Consider the following 19,399-nt stretch of genomic DNA (forward strand, 5'->3'; position numbering starts at 1 on the left):
CATTTTGATACGTGTTACAACATGGGTAAACTTTGACAACGTTATGCTAAGCGAAATAAGCTACTCACAAAAGGACAAGTATAGTATGATTTTACTTATATGAAATATTTAGAATAGACATTCATGGAGACAGAAAGAGTTTAGAGGTTACCGGGGGTGTGAGGATGGGAGAATTAAGAGTTATTGCTTACTGGTTACAGAGTTTGGGGTTGTATTAGTCTGCCAAGGCTGCTGTAACAAAGTACCACAAACTGAGTGGCTTAAACAACAGAAATTTATGTCTCATGGTTCTGGAGCCAGAAGCCCAAGGTCAGGGTGTCTACAGGGCCATGCTTCCCCTAAACGCATTAGGGAAGAATTTGTTCCAGGTTTCCTAGCTTCTGGTAGTTCCTTGAGTTATGGCAGCATAACCCCAGTCTTCACACGGAGTTCTCCTTGAGTGTGTGTCTCAATTCCCCCTTTTTATAAGGACACTGATCATTCTGGATTAGGGTCCACCCTACTCCAGTATGACCTCATCTTAGCTCATGACATCCATAACAACCCTATCTCCAAATAAGGTCACATTCTGGGTATGGCAGTTAGGACTTCAACATATGAATTTTGAGAAGATGCGATTCAACCCATAATAGGGGTGATGGAAAGGATTTAGAAACAGTGGTGATGTTCACACAACAGCGTGAGTATAATTAATGCCACTTAAAGGTGGTGAGAAAGGCATATTTTGTTATATATATCTTATCACAGTAAAAATTTTTTTTAATATATTTATTTATTTATTTTTGGCTGCATTGGGTCTTCGTTGCAGTGTGCGGGCTTTCTCTAGTTGCGGCGAACGGGGGCTACTCTTTGTTGTGGTGAGCTGGCTTCTCATTGTGGTGGCTTCTCTTGCTGTGGAGCACAGGCTCAGTAGTTCTGGCGCGCGGGCTCTAGAGCGCAGGCTCAGTAGTTGTGGTGCACGGGCTTCATTGCTCCGCGGCATGTGGGATCTTCCCAGATCAGGGCTCGAACCCATGTCTCCTGCATTGGCAGGCATGATTCTCAACCACTGCGCCACCAGGGAAGCCCCAGTAAAATTGTTTTTGAAGCTAAGGCCAGGACGGGGGCTAAGGTGTCCCTGTGGGAGGCAGGGAGAGCCCCGCTGAGGAGGAGGTGGGGAAGGGAAGGGTGGGAGAAGAGACTGAGGGCAAGTGGAGAAGTCCTGAGTGGCAGTACCCCTGTCCTGTGAACAGCAAGGGCCGCAGCACTGCCGGAGTGTAGCGAGCAAGGTGGAGAGGTGTGGGACGTGAGGCCGTGGGACACCAGACCTGCTCAAGCGGTCCTTGCAGGCCGCCACGAGGGTACCGGCTTCACTCTGAGGGGAGGGAGTCAGTGGGTAGACGTCCCGCTCTGGGTCCTTTGGGTGCTGATGGAGCCGTGGGGCAGGTTGGGTGTCACTGCTAAGGCCGACCCCCGTCCTGCAGTTCTCATTATTGACCTCCAGGTGCTGTCCCGTCTCTGTCCGCCCTGTCCCCTCCCACCTCGTCATTGCCCGTCATCTCCCAAGAACAGTTCAAGTTTTTCTGCTGGGAAATAGGGGCACCTGGGTTCAAATCCCAGCTCTGGATCTTCCAAGCTTTGAGACCAAGCAAATCACTTAACTGCTCTGAGCCTGCCCAGCCTGTGAAGGGGGGAAGTTGGTCCTTACCTCGCAGGGAATTACTATGAGGATGAAATGAGATAATGTAGGGAAAGCATTGGCCCAGTGCCTGGCACATAGTAGGCGCTCGTTACAGGGAGGTGTTGAGGGGATGGAGTGTCCACCCTTGGACTGGGCCCAGGCGATGCAGCCCTCATGTGCTTGTGGTCTGGGTGGGAGAGGCAGACATCGGACCCCCATGAGGGTGGGATGAGCTCACCCCAACCCAGCCTGGGGTCAGGGAGGCCTCTGAGGAGTGTTCTTTTTTTTTTTTAAATAAATTTATTTATTTATTCACTTATTTAATTTTTGGCTGCATTGGGTCTTCGCGGCTGTACGTGGGTTTTCTCTAGTTGCAGAGAGCGGGGGCTACTCTTCCTTGTGGTGTGCGGGCTTCTCATTGCAGTGGCTTCTCTCGTTGCGGAGCACGGGCTCTAGGCACACGGGCTTCAGTAGTTGCGGCACTCAGGCTCAATAGTTGTGGCTTGCAGGCTCTAGAGCGCAGGCTCAGTAGTTGTGACGCAGGAGCTTAGTTGTTCCGTGGCATGTGGGCTCTTCCCGGCCCAGGGCTCGAACCCGTGTCCCCTGCGTTGGCAGGCAGGTTCTCAACCACTGCGCCACCAGGGAAGCCCCTGGTTCTTTACACGTAGGAATGGGCCAGGCAAAGAGAAGCCATTGAGAGAGAAGGCAACAGCAGGTACAAAGGCCCTGGTGCCTTTGTAAGAGGGAATGTTCTAGAACGTGGGAGCTGTGGGTGATGTGAAGTGGCCAGCTTGTCAAGGAAGAGGGTGATGCTGGTGGGGGTGAGCGACAGGTAATGGCAAGGAAGCTGGGCTTGGTTCTGAGGGTTGGGAGGGCTGGTCAAGGGTTAAGCAAGAGGCTGAGGGGACCCAGTTTGTTCTGTGGGGAGCTCACTGGGCTGCCGGGCTCAGCAGGGATGGGTGAGATGCATTGGGAGCCTGCCGGCACCAACCAGGCAGGAGAGGCCTGTGGCTTCTGCATCCCCGAGCGTGTCTCCTTCTCTAGGAAGTAGGGAAGGGCTCAGCAGCCCCAAGCCCTTGGAATGCAGCCCTGGGTCCCAGCCACCATCCCCAGGACCTGCCACCTCCCCGGCATCTCCAGACCTGGACCCGGAAGCAGTGCGGGGGGCCCTCCGGGAGTTCCTGCAGGAGCTGCAGAGCGCCCAGAGAGAACGGGTGAGGTGGGGCGTGAGTGGCTGCAGGGGGAGCCCCGTGGCCCAGGGCCCTGTGAGGGGCCACAGGTCGTCAGAGCAGGTCTTCCCTTCCCCCCGACATTGGGGTTGCAGGATGAGCTTCGGGCACAGACGAGTACCCTGAGTCGCCAGCTGGCTGAGGTGGAGGCTGAGAGGGACAGTGCGATCTCACGGGCAAGGCAGCTGCAGAAGGCTGTGGCAGCGAGTGCAGAGGGTGAGTCTAATCCTCTGGGTCCTTGCTTTGCTCTCTTGTGCCCTTAGCAGCTGAGGTGGGAGGCTGTGGGCTTGGCCTGAGCCACTCCTGCATCCCTGCCCTGGCTACCGTGGCCTGAGCGGGCTGTCTCCTCTGGGACCCCCTCCCTGGTCAGCCTCACCCCGTGTCCAGACCCACAGACCCCCCAAGGGCTCAGAGAGGCAAGCCCTGCAGTGGGCGGAGGGCGAGCCTGATTCAGGTCTCAGGCTGTGTGCCTGGCTGGGCCTGATGGGGCTGGGTGGGGACCATAGCCCGGCGCAGCATGGACGGGCAGCTGAGCGGGGCCCAGGCCGAGCTGGCACTGCAGGAGGAGAGCGCGCGGCACAGCGAACGGGAGCGCCGGGCGGTGCTGGACCAGGTGGCTGCCCTGGAGAGGGGCCTGCAGGCCACCGAGAGCGAGCTCCGGGCCAGCCAGGTAGGCAGGAGCTGAGAACCAGTGAGAGAGGGCGGCGGGGTGCGGGGGATCTGTGCGCGCCTGAATGGACGTCTATAAGGCCTCCTGTGCGCATCTCTGTTCTGTCTGCCTGGGTCTGCCAGCACCCACTGACGTGACCAGCCCATGACTTTCTCCAAAAGCACATTCAGATTTCATCATCTTGTTCTATATGAGGTCATTAGGCTACAGAAGAAAGAGCCTGGGCGTTTGAAGCTCACAGACCTGGGTTCAAGTTCTTGCCCTGCTGCGTGATTCTCGCTTTCCTCATCTATAAAAGGGGGAGAACAATAACTCTCTCCCAGAGACGATGCACGTGCACTCTTAACACATAGACAGTGCTCAGGGGACCTGTTTCCTTCATCTCTGTATAGCCACACCACTGGTGTTCTGGGGGTTTTATATGTCTTTGGGAGACATCTGTATATACGTGTGTGTGTGTGTGTGTGTGTGTCTGGGGCAGGAAGCACAGGCCCTGGTGGTGACGGTCCAGGCCGCCAAAGCCTTGAGCCCTTCTTGCAGCCACAGACTCCCCCCCCTCCCCTTTCCTCCTCTGGCCCTCCACGCCTGTCCCCACAGCCCACCCCAGGCCTCTGGCTCCAGGCCGAGCTTGAGCTGGATTGTTGTGTCTGCGGCTCCGGCTCTGGCCTTGGGCCCAGCCACAGGGGCCGCGGGAGGAGGCCAGGAACAAAGCTGGGCAGGAGCCAGAGTGGGGCTGCTGGGCCCAGACATGGCAACGTTGGGGCTCTGAGCAGGGTGGAAGCGGGACAGGCCTGGGCGCTGTTGTAATAACACCCCCTTGCCCCGCCCTGTCTCTAGGATGGTGACGGGAAGAGAAGGACCCCTGTCTGTCTTCCTGCCCTATCCCCACTCCCCAAGTCTCCTTCACCAGCTGACCCCGCATGGGGAAGGGAGGAGTATCATCCCCTAAAACCCGGCAGGGCCCAGGGCTCCTGCCCGGCTCAGCTCAGGTCCCACATGCAGCTCTGAGCCCGCCTCTGGAGAGTGATGCAGCAGAGCAGGGAAGCCCTGGAATCTGCATTTTTACACCTTCCCCCCTCACCGCCCTGGGGCTCTGTAAACACTCAGGTTGTGGCATCCCTGGACCAATCCGGTCCCCTGACCACACGGAGGTGAAATAGGGCCAGAGAGCAGGGACGGAGGGATGAGCCTGGATCACACAGCCTGTGAGACTTAGGCAAAACTGGAAAGTGCTCTGGGATCCTCAAGTCACCCTGTGAGCATGTGGGGAGACGGAGGCCCCAAGAGGGTCAGGGGCTGGCCCTGGGTCACACAGCAAGTGGTGTCTGTGACCCCTTCCAGGCTGCTCCCCACTTTCTCCTAAGGGTCCTGAGGGATGTGGGAGGCGTGGGGTGGGCTGCACAGTGGGGCCTGAGCCCTGCCTCACCCACAGGAGAAGATCAGCAAGATGAAGGCCAACGAGGTGAAGCTGGAGAGCGACAAGCGGCGTCTGAAGGAGGTACTGGATGCCTCTGAGAGCCGCAGCGTCAAGCTGGAGCTGCAGCGGCGCTCGCTCGAGGGGGAGCTGCAGCGCAGCCGCCTGGGCCTGAGCGACCGGGAGGCCCAGGCCCAGGCCCTCCAGGAGCGGGTAGACTCCCTGCAGAGGCAGGTGGGTCCCCTCCCACGACCTCAGGCCCCTCTTCTGCCCGCCCTGTGCCAAGTGCGTTATGGGGACTCTGATCCTCCCAGCTACCCTGCGAGGCAGGTATTATCATCACCCCATTTCACGGATGGGTGGATGGAAGCTCACGGAGGTGACGTCATTGCCCAAGATCACATAGCTAATAAGAGGCAGGGCCAAGATGAGAATTCAGGACTGTTTGTTGACGGAGTCTGCACTCAAAGGAGGCATGTGGGACCAGTTAGAGACATAGGTTTCACTCATTTTCTTTTTTTGCCTTGGCCGCCAGGAAGCTCAGCTCTAGCTGGAATGTTCAGTAGCTCTGCTAGTCCTACGCTGTCACACGCCTAAGTCAAGAACACAGAAAATGTCAGGGTTGTGGTGGTTACCCTTTCTTCTCCATAACAGGGAGGAAAGGGGAATGAGAACAGGCGGAAGACCACGGGGTCTGGGACAGCCAGGTTGATGGCATTCTGTGTGAGGGTAGTTAACTGGCGGTGCGACCGGGCCCAGGTTGTAGTCACGTGAGACAGTGGGAACGCATGGGAACAGTGAGTATCAGTGAGAAAGGCCTAGAGAGAGGTGGCAGGGGCTTGGGTTAGGCACACCTGGACCATCCTGTCTGTCTTCCCACCAGGTGGCAGACAGTGAGGTGAAGGCGGGGACTCTACAGCGGACGGTCGAGCAGCTGAGGGGGGCCCTGGCCAAGGTGGAAGAGAGCGAGGGGGTCCTGCGGGACAAGGTGCAGGGCCTGATGGAGGCTCTGACCCAAAGCAGCGCCAGCCTCACCAGCACCCAGGACAAGAACCTGCACATGCAGAAGGCCCTGACTGCCTGTGAACATGACCGCCAAGTGCTCCAAGTATGGGGGTTCCAGGGTCTGGCTGCGGGCGGGCCCAGTGAGAGTTAGCCTACAAAGGCAGGCTTGGGGGCCCTGGTGGAGAGCTGACCCCTGGGACGGTCAATAAGAGCTGCCTTTGAGGGAGGGGTGGGCCCAGTAAGAGCATCAGCCAATGAGGGGAGGCTCTGGGGGGAGGTGGGATCCAGCCTACTAGGACAGGCTGCAGGACCCAGGGGCAGGCTAAGGGAAGAGCTGGGGTCTGAGGGCTTCCCCACCTTGTGCAGGTCAGTGGCTAGGCTGTGGGCCAGGCCTGCTGTCTGGCTTACTCTCCAGGTGAGAGGACTACCTGTTTAAGGGGCTGTGAACCTGGCCTGGAGGTACCAAGTAGAGAGGAGCCCCTTGCCTCAGGGCTCCCAGGACAGCCTGGCACCATCAGCCCTTGTCCCGCAGGAACGGCTGGAGGCCACGCGGCAGGCGTTATCCGAGGCAAGGAAGCAGAGCAGCTCCCTGAGCGAGCAGGTGCAGACCATGCGGGGCGAGCTAGCGGACCTGGAGCTGCAGCGGGCGGAGTCCGAGGGCCGGCTGCAACAGCTGCAGGAGGTGAGGGCCAGGGCGGGCCCTTCTGTTCCCAGGACCGTGAGGCCCTCGGCGTTGGGACCTTCTCACCTATCTCCACCTTATCCCAAACCTAGGCCCAGCCTCCTGTGAGGAAGCATGGTTCACTCGGTCCGTATCCCCATTATACAGATGGAGAAACTGAGGCCCATAGAGAACTGTCTGGCCTCGGGTGACCATTCCCTGATGTGGGCCTCATAATAGCCTTGCCTAGCATGTGGGCGTGGCAGGCTGGCAGCATCATCTCCAAGCTTCCGATGTACACCCTGAGGCCCAGAGGGGTTAGGGACTTGCTGGCTTCTGCTGCAGGCGCTGCGGCAACGTCAAGAAGGTGAGGCTGCGGCCCTGCACACGGTCCAGAAGCTGCAGGATGAGCGGCGGCTGCTGCAGGAGCGCCTGGGGAGCCTGCAGCGCGCCCTGGCTCAGCTGGAGGCCGAGAAGCGGGAGGTGGAGCGCTCAGCCCTGCGGCTGGAGAAGGACCAGGTGGCCCTCAGGAGGATGCTGGACAAGGTGGGCTGTGTCCCTAGGGCCCTCCCTTCACTTCCTCTGGGTCCCAGCCCCGGTTGGTCCCAGCCGCGTGTCCCCAGGCTGTGGGGGCCGCAAGTCCCCCCGGCCCTGCTACCTGTAACCTAACACCCCTTTCTGAGCTGCTCCCACTTCCTGGGACCTCCCTCCTTTCCTGGGCACCCTGACCCCCTCCCTCTCTCCCCACCTAGGTGGAACGGGAGAAGCTTCGCAGTCACGAGGACACAGTGCGGCTGAGCGCGGAGAAAGGCCGCCTGGACCACACGCTCACGGGGGCTGAGCTGGAGCTGGCCGAGGCCCGGAGGCAGATCCAGCTGCTGGAGGTCTAGTCCCTGCCCACCCAGCCCTGGACCCAACTCCACCCCCACAGTCCACGAGCCCAGAGCCTTGGAGGGGGGGCCCAGAGCCAGGTCCCAGAGGGAGGGGTCCTCCCCAGAGTGGAGAGGAAAGAGACCTGTCAGCACACGCGCCTGTGTGCTCACGTTGTTTGTGGACGTGAAGAGCCATGAGTGTATGTGAGAGTATTCTTGCGCATGTAGCACGAATCTCGTGCATGGATGTGGCATATCTAAGTATTAGGCATATATCTGTATCTTGGTGTACAGGTCTCTTCTTGTATGTAGATGTATGTAAGAGTATTGGGCTTCTGCACATAGGCATGCATCCGTGTGAACACAGGTTTTTACATGCTTGCTTTTATCTATCTTATCTATCTATCTATATCTGTATAAACATATGGGCTTGTCTCTGTGTTTGAATATGTCTGTGTGTATGTTTGTGTGCCTGAGTGGGGCAGGTCACTAAGTACCCTGACCCAGGATTTGCAGGCCAGGAGGCCTGGGGGGTGGGAGAAAAACAAGGGTCTCTCCTACATCCCCTGCTTTGCCCCAAGGGGCCCTCAGGCTCCCACCCCAGGGAGGTGCCTGACACCCTTTCACACACATGTGCGCGTGTGCACGCACACACACACGGCCAGAGGCCTGACCCGTGGTCCCTCCTGCAGGCCCAGGTGGCAGCACTGGAGCAGAACCACAGCCCAGCACGGCTGGAGGTGGATGTGCAGCAGCTGGAGCTGCAGCAGGAAGTGGATCGCCTGCGCAGTGCCCAGGTGCAGACGGAGCGCACCCTGGAGGCGCGGGAGCGGGCCCACCGGCAGCGGGTGCGTGGCCTGGAGGAGCAGGTACTCAGGCCTGGTGCGCTCTGGCCCCTCCCTGGGGGCGGCAGCATCAGCAGGACTCCCCCTTCAGGAGGCTGGGCCAGGATGGAAGTGTGGAGCTGGGGGAAGGGGGAGGAGGAGGAGGAGGGGGCGAGGGAGAGGAAGAAGTGGCAGCAGGGAGAGGGCTGGCAGTAACCTCTTGGGTATAAGCGGTCAATGGCGCCCATAACTGAAACGGTCCGGGTGGATCTGTGCTGGTATCAGCCATGGCTGGACATGGGGGCTCAAGTGATGTCATTGGAACTCAGTCCCCTTGCCACGCTCCATGCCCGGGCAGGCCGTGTCCCCGGGTGGCACAGGTGGCCTCAGCAGCTCCAGCCTTGGGTTATCCTAACAACCCATGATCCCAGAGGAGAGAGGGGCCCTTTTCCCTGAGAGCAACAGCAAAAGTCCCAAGGATGATCCTCACTGGCCAACTGAGATCACAGGCCCCCTCGTGACCATCTCTGCCCTGATCATGTCTGCAGGGCAAGTCTGCTTTGGTAGGCCAGGCCTGGGTCACAGGTCCACCCCTGGAGTCCAGCTAGCGCGCCAGGCCTGGCCTAGTGGTGAGAGTGGGGATGGGTGGCCCCCAAAGAGAGGCCGAGCAGTCCGGAGACACCCCACTGCTCCACGGAGCAAAATGAGAAGGGGAGGAAATACCCTGGCTCTTAATGACGCCTGGTTTTTCTGAAACAGGCAGCACTGGGTCCCTTCTGGTGTCCTTCCATCAGTCACCCCCCCCCACCCCGCTTTCTCTGAAACCAGGCTGGGGTCCTGGGCTGGCCCTACCTCCTCTTTCTTCTCCAGGTGTCCACACTGAAGGGACAGTTGCAGCAGGAGCTTCGAAGGGGCTCAGCTTCTTTCTCCCCCTCCTCCGGCCCTCCAGAGAAGTGAGCACCTTGCTGGCTGGCATCCTGGAGAGCAGCCCCGTGGCCGGGGCGGGACAGGGGAGGGGGGACTCCGGCACCAGGCCAGACCCAGCAGTGCCCTCCCAGCCTCGTCAGAGCCAACCACCCTCTGTGGGCTCCGCACTCAGTCCAGCCCCTCTCCCCCAGGATGAGCCCGTATGAGGTCCCCCAGGACCAGTTTGAGGTCCTCCCTGAGTAGCTGAGCCAAAGCCAGGGGTTGGAGAGACCCCCCCTCACCCCCACCCCTTGTCTCTGGCCGACCCTGGAGCACAGGTTCACAGGGAAGAGAAGGGATGTCCAGGCCTGGGGCAGGGGACCTTCTCTGGCTTCGCAGAGATCTCTTTGCCTTAGTTCAGAGTATTTGTCAGGAAATTCCTCAGAGTTCAGAGTCCCTGTATTTTTGTACCTTTTTACAATGTTAACTGTTCAGAACTGTTGTGTTTTTTGTAACAAGACGACCCCATTTTTTTAAAAAAAGGTTTGTACAGATGTGTCCCTTTACTATTAATGTGCCTTCTCCACCTGGGAGACAGGAGCGGGGACAGGAGGGCCCTGGGGCCAGAGGGATGGGGTCCCCTAGTGGGTGCTCAGGGAGATGGAGGCAGCTTTTGAAAGGCCTGTGACGAAAGGTAAGGAACTTACCAACCTCACAGGATGTCAGGATGGGGAGGCCTCCAGGGTCCTGGGCCGCCCACCCCATTTAACAGACGGAGCTGTTGAGGTTTGGGATGGGACCCGACCTATGCAGCTCGACTCTTTCCAGCTGAAGCTTTCTTCCCTTTTCTCTGGCTCCTCCTCAGGACAGGGCCCGCCCTCTGGACAGTAACAGGCATTCCAGGCGGTGTGGTAAACAAGTGCAGGCCTGGGAGTGGACATGGGGTCTTGCCTTGGCTCCGCTGGGTGATCCTGGGCAAAGCCGCTTAACCTGTCAGAGCCTCAGTTTGCTCCTCTGTAAAATGGGAACCTGCCTCCCAGGGTGGTTATGAGGAAGTACACACAGAAGATGCTCAGTCAGTGTTTCCAAGGAGAAATTCCATTCATCTCATGGAGTCCAGTGGAGTCAGGTTCCGCCCCAGCCCTGCCACTCACCACTGTGGACCCTTGGGTGGCTTACATAATCTAGGCTTAGTTTCCCTGTCTGTAAGATGCGAATATTAACTGTACCCACCACATAGGCCTGGTTGGAGGGTTAAATAGGCCTGTGTGCTGAGTCTTCAGACAGAGCCTGGCCTCCATATGCTGGTCAGAGGGAGGTGTTGTAACAGCTTGCCCTGTTTCTGCCCTCTGAACTGCACCAGCCTTCCCTCCTGCCAAAGCCCTTGATATCAGAGTCCACCAACCTTGACCTCCTGCCTTCCACCCTATACGCTTCCACATGGGCGGCCTCTCATCTTGCCTTGCACCCTTCTCTGGTGATGGGGCACTCACAGACTCGCCAAGCAGCCCTGACAATGTGGAAGCTATATTTGCAAAACATACACACACCCCACCCACCCACCCACCCTGGGGGCGGGGGGCAGTTGTCATGGCCCATCTTTCTGGGCAGGTCGGAGCTGAAGCGGGTGGCTGAGGAGGCAGAGGCAAGGCCACAGGTCACCTGAACCTGCCCTTCTCCCAAGGGGCCGGGTAGCCTCTCAGTGAGGACATTCAGTGTTGAGGCACCTGGCCATCTCCTCCGTGCCCTTGACCGAAGAAGTGACTCTGAATCTTTTGTAAAAACCTGTTTTTAATTTTGTATAAAACAAAGGTGGTCTATGCCCAGGGGCTGTAGGAAATCCAAGCAGACCAGCTGGGGTGAGGGTCATAGCCTACCTTGGGGGTGGGGCTGGAGTGGGGGACTGTCCTCAGAGGGATGGAGAAGGCACATCAGGGGCCCAGGTCCCATAGAGAGGCCTGGGATGTCCCCCACCTGAGGGCGGAGACTGGACACTGGGGAGCCCCCTTTGTGCCCCAAGGTGGCCACAGGCTGGGGGAAGGGCCTGAGGCAACCCCCGGCGCCGCAGCCACTAACTTTTTACGGGATAAAAGGAACGTCTGGCTGGGGAGAAAAGCACCAGGTCAGGCAGAGCCTGAGGGCCCCAGATCCGAGGAGGGTCCAGGGTTCGGGCTGCCAGTTCCACCCTAGCAGCCCCCGCAGCTCCTGGCACAGGAGGCTGCCACAGATTGGCACAGGCCGCTGCTGGCCATCACGCCACATTTGGAGAACTTGTCACGACACAGGTCAGCTGTTGGGGGTAGCAGGAAGGAGTGGGGGTCAGGGTGCGGCTAGGTGATGGGCACTGCTACCCCCTCCCCAACCGTGGTGATGGGGGATGTTCTGAGGATTAAAAAGCAGCCGCGAGGGGAGCTCAGGATTCCCCGGAAGTGGCCCTGGATTGAACACGTGTTTAATAAACATCAGATGGGTGGACGCGTGGATGGATGATGAGCGGGCACGGGGGCAGGGGGAAGAGGAGGGTGGAGGCCTTCCTACCTCGCAGGAGCTCCTCGTGGGCACAGACCGTGCGGACACAGATTTCCTTGTTGATGACGTACACACGGCGGAGGCTGAGGGGGACGGGGGAGGGGAAAGGTCAGCCCCATCCTCATCCTGCCCCACGGGAGAGCCTGAGACCCAGCCCCTAGGCCTAGGCTTAACCAGAGTTGAGCTCAACCTTGGCATTCACTAGCTTTCCCCACTCCCACGTTGCTGGCTGGAGCTGTGGCCCCCCTCTCCCCCCTGCCACCCCTGTCCCCCCAGTCCCTGCCTGCGCTCACCTGTAGAAGCAGACCTCGTTGAGACACTGTTTGCAAGGCTTGTGTATGGAGTAGAGGCGGGTACACGGGTACTGCTCCTCGCGGCAGTCTGAGTGACAGGTGGGATCAGACTTGGGCGCGCTGCAGCTGGGGGCTTAGAGCTGGGTGGCAGCCCCCAACCGCACCCATGGGAGACTGGCTCTCAGGGCCTAGGTACCCCTGCACCCTCAGGCCCAGCCTAGACCTGCGTGCACACACCAACACACGCACACACGAGCACTGTTGGACCTTGCAAGGCTGCCCAGTTTTATCCAGTATATTTATACATATACAAATTCACAACCACGCTTGGAAGCATATATTGAAACACAAATCTATATTCGCACACAGTCACAGAAGTCCACAGCAGCCTCACAGGAGGTCCGCGCACACACAGGCTGAGCTGTGAGACAGGGTCCCTCACACACAGGCTGGCTCTCGGGCTCTCGGGCTCTTGGCCAGGGGAGGCCCGCTGAGCAGGCTTGGGCTTCCTGCCCCATCCTCGCCTCTCCTGCCGCCGCCACGTGCTCCCGCCCCGCCCCAGTGTCTGGGAGTGGAGGCCCCTCCTGAGGCTGCAACCAACTCGGCCTCCAGCTGGGCCCAGGGGGCAGGGGGATCTTCCAGAGCTGCCTCGGGGGGGGCCCTGGAGTTGCCAGACTAAAGCAGGGGCACCTCTGCAAGCCCCTCACCCCATCATCTACCCCAGCGAGAGCAAAAGGCCTGGCTGTCTCAGCCCTCCCAATGCCGCACCCCACTGCACCCTAACTTCCGGGGCCATGCTTCTGTCCCTCCAGTTGTCAGGAAGGTTCTTACCCAGAGGCCCAGGCTCCGTGGGCTCCGTCTCTACAGTTCCTGGTTCTGGTGTGGGGGGAGAGAGAGGCAGAGATCACTGGGATGGGTCTCTTCAGGGCAGGGTGAGGTCACCTCTCCCAGCCCCGGACAGACCTCCCCACTCCCGGGGCTGGCTGGAGCTGGTGGCCTACCTAAGGTGGGAGCTGGGATGACTTCCTGTTGGACTTGCTGCTGGGACTGGAACTGAAACTGCTCCTCCGGGGGCCGAGGAGTCACCTCTGCAACGAGAGATGATGAAAGGGTCTGCTCCCTACTCCCACCGCCCGCAGGTCTCTATGGACTCCCCACCCAGCTGCCTGCCCATCCTATCCTGCCCTCAGCCCTTTACCTTGATAATCATAGTAGTCCGGGTTGTCTGAAAATAAAGATGAATGTGGAATTGGTGGGGGTCAGGCTAGCCCCCAGCCCCAGGTCACAACTGAGCCAGGGACCATACCCCGAGATTCCCATCACCCTACCACGCGCCCACCGATCCCTGGCTGAGCCATGCAGATCCAGGGAGCAGGGCTCGGGAGGAGGCCTGGGGGCGGACAAGGCGCTTACCGATCTGGTCGCTATAGTGGGTGTACTGGACGTGGTCTGGGAACGGAGGCAGCGGATCCAGGTCGTACTGGCCCTGAGCCAGCAGGCCTGCTGTGGGGAGGCAAAGCTGAGGGGATGTCCAGCAGGGAAGGACAGCAGAGGCCCCAAAGCCCTTCTGGGGAGGGTAGGTAGAGGTCCCTAGGGCAGGCCTGTAAGGCCCTAAGATCCTCAACAGACTCTAGACCCATAGGAGGCAAACGCCTTCCTTACCATAAAGGCCCTTATACTCCCTGGTCCTGTGTCGCCTCACGGGTCATATCCCGCCCCTCTCCCCCATGCTGGCCGCTTGGCTGTTCCTGGAACTTAGCATGCTCCTGCCTGCCCCAAGGCCTTTGCACTTGACTCTCCCTGGGCCTGTCATCCTGATTCGCTTCTCCTCCTTCAAGTCTCAACTGAAATTTCAGCTCTGCTAAGAGGCCCTCGCTGGCCCACCCACACTCTCCATCTCATTCTGTTTATTTCCATCATAGCACTCAACATAATCTGACACTTATCACATCTCCCTTCCCTAGACTGGCAGACAACACCATGAGGGCGGGGGTCTGTCTGCCTGGTTCATCACTGTATTCCCAGGGCCTAGCCCAGTGCCTGGCACAAAGTAGGAGCTCCACAAATATCTGTTAAATTAATGAATGTTAGACCTGGCAGGGCCTTTGGGGTCCCCATTGCTAACTCCTCATTTTGACTAACAGGGACTTCTCCAAAGTCAAGATTGCATAGGTTAGTTGGGCCCCAAAGGGGTCTAGAACCCAGGCCTTCAGACTCCCTGCCTTAGGGGCCTCCATTCCTGCACCTCAGCTCCTGGGAGGATCAGTAAGTAAGAAGAAAAATGTGGATCCTGGTGTCTGGGCCCACTCTCCAGAATCCTGCCAGTCTGCTGCTGTGGAGGGTTGAGGAGGGGCCCAGGAGATGCCTCTAGTCTTTGGGAGGGGCTGCCAGCCCAGTCTGTGGCCCAAGAGGTAGACGGCCCTGGGAGCGAAGGAGCTGAGTTCTGGCCATAGGACACGACAAAAGCTTACTGCCAGCTCCCTCCCCCTACAAACCCCACTCCCACCCACATAAAGGGAGCCCCACCCACCTAGGTGCCACTTACCAGGCAGGAACAGCAGGAAGAGGTAGGCAGCTCTCATGGTTACACAATGAGGCGGGCTGGACTGGTGTCAGGGGACAGCTGGAGGAAGAGGAGGGGGCAAGCTGCATCCCGGGCCACTACCCCAGGGCTGCAGAGCCCACTTCTGCTCCCCCGAAATTCAGCCTGGAGAAGGAGGGATTCGGAACAGAAGCCAGGCAGGTGGAGGGTCATGGAGTCTGGGCCCAGGGGGAGGGGACTACTTTGGAGGGACATCCTCTGTCCCTGATGGCCCACTGGGTGTTCAGGTCCTGAGGGACTCGGCCTCCAACCTGGCTCCAGAGCTGATCTTGACAAACAGACCCTACCCTGCCCTGCTCACTAAATGGACATTTCTAATCCTCTATCAGCCCTCACCCTGCTCTCCTTGCCACACCCACGCCCACCCTCTGGTTCAGCACTTCCCCAGGTGTCTAATGCACTGATCCTGACCCCAGGCCCATCCTCGGGACTCCAACCCTGCCCAGCCAACATCGCAGCCCAGACTCAGCAGGAAACCACATGTGTGCCTGGGCCTCGGGGGCCCCTGGGACAGCCAGGTCTGGGCAGGGTTCCCACCCCTAGAAGACTCCTCTCCTGCCAGGCCTCCAGGCCTCCCAAGACCTGGCTGACTTCATTGCACACTCACGAGACTGAGACTGAGGTCTACTTGTCTGCTGCAGCAGGAAGCACTTAGGGTGGAGTCTGAAAAGCGCCTCTCCAGATCCTAGAGGCTAGCGCTGAAGGGGACCGTGATGTCCCCCTACCTGACATTGTATGACAAGTGTTATGTGTATAGTTTTTTGGGGAGAGGGCCGTGGTTCTTAGCTTTCACTGGGCTCTTGAAGTTCAAGAGCTCCTGGCTGAGTCCAGCCTCCAGTCTTTGACCCCACAGTGGACTTGGCAGAATCTACAGGTCCTCTTGTCCAGTCCCAGCTCAGTGCAGGGCAGCCCCAAGGCTGTCAGCCTTCTGCTAGGAGGGCTGGGAGAGAGTCCCCGGGCTCACCCATCTGGAGGACCCCCGCCCTGCCACAACAAAAGGAGTTCTTCTGGATAGCTGAATGGAAACCTAACTTTGCCCCACCGTGCCTCGCCCAGGGAGTCGAGGGAGAGGGGGAGGGAGGGGCAGAAACATGGGCATCTTTCCCTCCCTCTGCCCAGTCCCGACGCTTTCGTGATCCGCTGCCTGTCTCATACATTCAGCCTCTCACTCCCTCCTCAACCTTAACTGCACTCGATGGGGTGGGTGGGGATGAGGTGGGGTGGTGGAGGCGAGACCTGTGACTCAAGCTGCCCCACAGGCCGGGGACATCTGGCTCTCACATCCCCATTCTGAGCACCCTTGGCCTCTTCTTGGTGGGGGACTGAAAGGCCTGGAGCTCCCCACAAGGCCTCACTGTCCCTTACTTGCCCCCCGGGCTGGTGGTAGGCAGGCTAGCTGGAGCTGTCACCACTCAGGAGAAGGCCCAGAGCTGGGGAGGTTGGTTGGGGGGCGGGGGGTTCTGTCGGTCCCCAAAGCCCCTCCTAGGCCTCTCAGCCCCCTGCAAGGAGTTTTTCCTCCCCTCGGAGGTTGAGCACCCAGGCCCAGGCTTATTGGGGGAAGGAGGGCTGGGCTGTAAAGAAGAGAGTCCCTGTGGCAGAAGCGGGTCCCTCCAGGGGACCACACCTCCAAGCACATCTAGACGACAGACTGTTTGGGTGTCGGGAGGCCCGGACCTGCCTAGGAGGCCTGTTCCCGGACCCTGGCCCCTTCCACGGCTGGGACGCCCCCTACCCTCTGTGCCTGGTGAGGAGGGGCACTAGCGGGGCCTCCTCCGGGCCCCCTGCCCCCACGCTCACTGACTCACTCTGCTGGAGGCTCTGTCTGCTCCAGAGGCCGGGCTGGGGTCCGGCTGGAGGAAACCAGATGTTGCAGCGCCGCACAGCTGGGAACAATCAACCACGGAAACTTGCTCGGGCGCGCTCCCTCGCGCTCTCTCGGTCTCTGATCTCTCTTTGTCTCTCCGCGTCTCTGTCCCCGCCGCTCCCGCCGGACACCCACACCCCAGCCGCCGCATTCCAACCTCCCAGGGAGAACAAAAGCCGCCCCATCCCCGACGCCCCCCAAATCGGGCTCTCCTCCCCTCCCAACTCGCGTCTTCCCCTCCAAACGACCCCAAACTTTCCAAGTGCCCTCTTAGCATCTGCTCAGACGGTCCCGGACTCAGGGATCCCGAAAGGAAAGCCGCCCCCAGGATCGGGGACCCGCAGAGCCCCGCACCCTCAGTATTTGGGGGCCCTCCGACGTCGCGGCCCACGACCCAGTCCCCCCTCGCGCCCCCGGCCCGGTCTGGACGCCAGGCCCGCGCCTACCTGGCCGGGTCACTCCGCGGCCCGCTCCGAGTCCGCCCGCCGGAGCCGCCCCTTTGCCCGCTCCGAACCCCCCTCCGGGCCCCCGACGGGGCCGGCGCCCGCCCTCCAGCTTGGATCCGCTGGGTCCTAACGCGAGCGCTGCCGCCGCCGCCGGGGCCTCCACGCCGCGACCTCGGGTCTTCAACCCTCTTCCGGGGGCAGCCCCGCGGGGAGGAGGCGCCCGCGGAGCCAGCCTCACGTCTGTTCAGCACTTTCCGCTGTGCAAAATGCTTTCTCCTCGCGGCCTCATCACAGCCGGAGCGCAAAGTGGTGAGATGGGTGAAGTGGGCGTGCTGCCCCCATTTTACAGAGGAGGCTCAAAAAGATGATTCGCCCACCGCCGCTCAGCGAGGAGTAGCCTTGCCCTCCCTTTTGGCTTCTCCCAGCTTCCAGGACACACTTCCTGGCCTGCTTTTCCTTCTGCCTCTCTGGTTGTGCCTTCCGGGTCTCCCTAGCCAGCTCCTGGCCACAGCTGCCTTCCATAACCAAAATTTCTTTGAAACCACAGGCTACAGGCTACCGGGCCTGGCCGTAGGAATGTCCCCAAGGCACATCCAATTCAACAGGATCTAAGTCCAAATTCACAACATCCCAACCTTCCCCAGACCTGGCCCTTGAAGGTGTTCCCATGCAGGGAATGAGCCCACTGCCCTCCCCTTTCCCGGTAACCGTAACTCCCCTGAGCTCAACCCCTGCAGCCAATCCAGCTCCCACCACTAATTCTGACTCTGTAATACCTCCAATCTAGGCCTTCCCAGAGGGGCCCTGCCCTCACCCACTCACCTCGGACAGGGTGGGGGGCAGGGAGGCTTCTACCTAAAGCCTTTCACTGGTTTCCCAAGGTACCCGGGAACAAGGCTGAACTCCCCCGGGGCCCCCAAAGACCCTACCTTTCATCACAGCCTGGCTCCGCCTCCTCATTCCCTCTGCCTGGTCTCCCCAAAGCCTCCAATGGCTTTTTGGCTGATTCTCATTAAACCCCTCCCTTCCTCCACCGGCCACCGGGCCTTTGCTCAAGATGTTTCTTCCTTCTGGAAAACCGTGGAGGTTTTCCTCCTTCAGATTATAGACCAAACCCCTCTCTTCCTCAGAGGCGGCTTCCCTTTCTCCCTGTTAGAGCTCTTAAGCATTTTCTGCTTTACGGGTCACAGCTGTTGCCCTATGTCTGTGACCATGTGAATCCTGCCCCTCTCCCCGATGAGCCTGTCAGCCACGTGAAGACAGGGACAAGGTCTGCTTTTGCTCATCCTCAGTTTTTGCTCACTAGGCACAGTGCCAGGCCCAGAGCAGCTGTTCAGTAAACATTTGTGGAATGAATAAATGAATGTACAGTGGATTCTCCTGGGAGGCTGGCCGGGTGTGGGGTTGCTGGTCTCCTGCCCCTGGGGCCGTCCTGCCTGGTCACGGGAATCTAGGCCTGGGGCAGGGGGCTCAGGCTGGGAGGGGGATCAAGATGCCCCTTGATTCAGGCCCTCACCTTCAGGTCTCCTGGCCTCCCCTTAGGCTGCTTGTCCCTTAGACACTGAATCCTGTTAGGCAGGGACTGACCATGTCCCATGCATCGTTTGTTCCCCAGTGCTGGTCTGTCGAGTGAATGGATGAATGAATAACTATCTGCCACCCAACCCCGCTCCCCGCTCCAGTGTCTATGGCAGAATAGCAGGGATTTTGGTCACTTGGAGCACTATGGGCCCCGGGGGCCAGCCCGGCCCTCTCTGCCCTTCCTCAGCCCTTCACTGCTGCCCACTAGTGTAGGAGAGGAAACCGCCTGGCAGAACTGCTGTCCCCTACGCTTGACAAAAAGGGGAAACTGAAGCCCCAAAGCTGCCACCTCTAGTGTCCTGGCTCCCAGATCCTCTGCTGCTTCTACCCACTCCTCTGGCTCTAAGGACCCAAGCACAGGTGGCAGCTATCCGGGGAGGGAGCAGCAGGTGTGGGGACTCTTCTCCCAGTGCTCTCAGAGAGTGGCTCCTTCCCGGCTCGCCTCTCACAACACGTTATAAGCTGCACCCAGGCAGAGGTCATGTTTTTTGTTCACCGCTGTAGCCCTTGTGCCTGGCACATGACTGCCCAACAAATGCACGAATAATCAGCTAGGGGTAGAGGTGGGATTCAAACCCAGGCCTCGCCGCGTCCTTCAACCTCCCTTTGAACAGCATCTGCCACCCTGAACCATTGCTGATGACTCAGTGCCCAGTGCAGAGGGTCTGTGGATGCGCCTGGTGTCACAGGTTACCTCTTCACGCCCCCCATCCTTGTCCTGAGTTTGATTCAACATTCGCTGAGCCCCTACGAGGGTGGGCTGGAGGTTGTGCTAGCTTCCAGTAATGAGGTTGGCAGGGGCTTTTCTCTCCTGTTGTCCCCTGCCCAGCACAGATGGACCAG

At 59.5% G+C, this 19,399-nt stretch overlaps 2 protein-coding genes across 8 annotated transcripts in view; one reads left to right on the forward strand and one right to left on the reverse strand.

Moving 5' to 3' along the window:
* CROCC (ciliary rootlet coiled-coil, rootletin) overlaps window positions 1-9,404 on the forward strand; it is a 46,873-nt gene extending 37,469 nt beyond the window's left edge. For 4 of the 5 annotated variants that reach the window (XM_082614501.1, XM_082614503.1, XM_082614505.1 and 1 more), the window contains 10 exons: window positions 2,705-2,874; window positions 2,985-3,105; window positions 3,396-3,559; window positions 4,992-5,207; window positions 5,857-6,081; window positions 6,511-6,660; window positions 6,985-7,185; window positions 7,392-7,523; window positions 8,204-8,380; window positions 9,206-9,404. In XM_082614501.1, coding sequence (XP_082470627.1) covers window positions 2,705-2,874; window positions 2,985-3,105; window positions 3,396-3,559; window positions 4,992-5,207; window positions 5,857-6,081; window positions 6,511-6,660; window positions 6,985-7,185; window positions 7,392-7,523; window positions 8,204-8,380; window positions 9,206-9,292 — 1,643 coding nt within the window. In that variant the 3' untranslated portion in view covers window positions 9,293-9,404. The remainder of the gene's footprint in view (window positions 1-2,704; window positions 2,875-2,984; window positions 3,106-3,395; window positions 3,560-4,991; window positions 5,208-5,856; window positions 6,082-6,510; window positions 6,661-6,984; window positions 7,186-7,391; window positions 7,524-8,203; window positions 8,381-9,205) is intronic. The other variant, XM_082614502.1, reaches the window with a different exon arrangement.
* A 1,543-nt stretch (window positions 9,405-10,947) lies between these two features.
* Window positions 10,948-17,412, reverse strand: MFAP2 (microfibril associated protein 2). Of its 3 annotated transcripts, none has more exons than XM_082614699.1 (10): window positions 16,976-17,412; window positions 16,471-16,548; window positions 14,609-14,686; window positions 13,477-13,563; window positions 13,262-13,288; window positions 13,065-13,151; window positions 12,895-12,939; window positions 12,064-12,151; window positions 11,780-11,853; window positions 10,948-11,531 (listed from the first exon to the last, which is right to left on the reverse strand). In XM_082614699.1, exons 3-10 carry the CDS (start codon window positions 14,643-14,645, stop codon window positions 11,428-11,430), a joined length of 549 nt encoding a protein of 182 aa, XP_082470825.1. In that variant the 5' UTR covers window positions 14,646-14,686; window positions 16,471-16,548; window positions 16,976-17,412; the 3' UTR covers window positions 10,948-11,427. The 3 variants fall into 3 exon arrangements, with proteins under 3 accessions (XP_082470825.1, XP_082470824.1, XP_082470823.1); XM_082614698.1 differs by having other exon boundaries at window positions 10,949-11,531; window positions 13,477-13,566; window positions 16,976-17,411; XM_082614697.1 differs by lacking the exon at window positions 16,471-16,548 and having other exon boundaries at window positions 10,949-11,531; window positions 13,477-13,566; window positions 16,976-17,411.
* Between the last annotated feature and the right edge of the window lie 1,987 nt (window positions 17,413-19,399).

This window comes from Mesoplodon mirus (genome assembly GCF_964341445.2).
Source record: "Mesoplodon mirus genome assembly, chromosome: 3".
Lineage (NCBI taxonomy): Eukaryota > Metazoa > Chordata > Mammalia > Artiodactyla > Ziphiidae > Mesoplodon > Mesoplodon mirus.

Coding starts and splice junctions, on each gene's coding strand:
- MFAP2 (XM_082614697.1), bottom strand. CDS start 14,645: ATGAGAGCTGCCTACCTCTTCCTGCTGTTCCTGCCTG. Junction 13,567..14,608: donor CTTCCTGCTGTTCCTGCCTG/GTAAGTGGCACC, acceptor GCCTCCCCACAG/CAGGCCTGCTGGCTCAGGGC. Junction 12,940..13,064: donor CATCCCAGCTCCCACCTTAG/GTAGGCCACCAG, acceptor CCCCCACACCAG/AACCAGGAACTGTAGAGACG.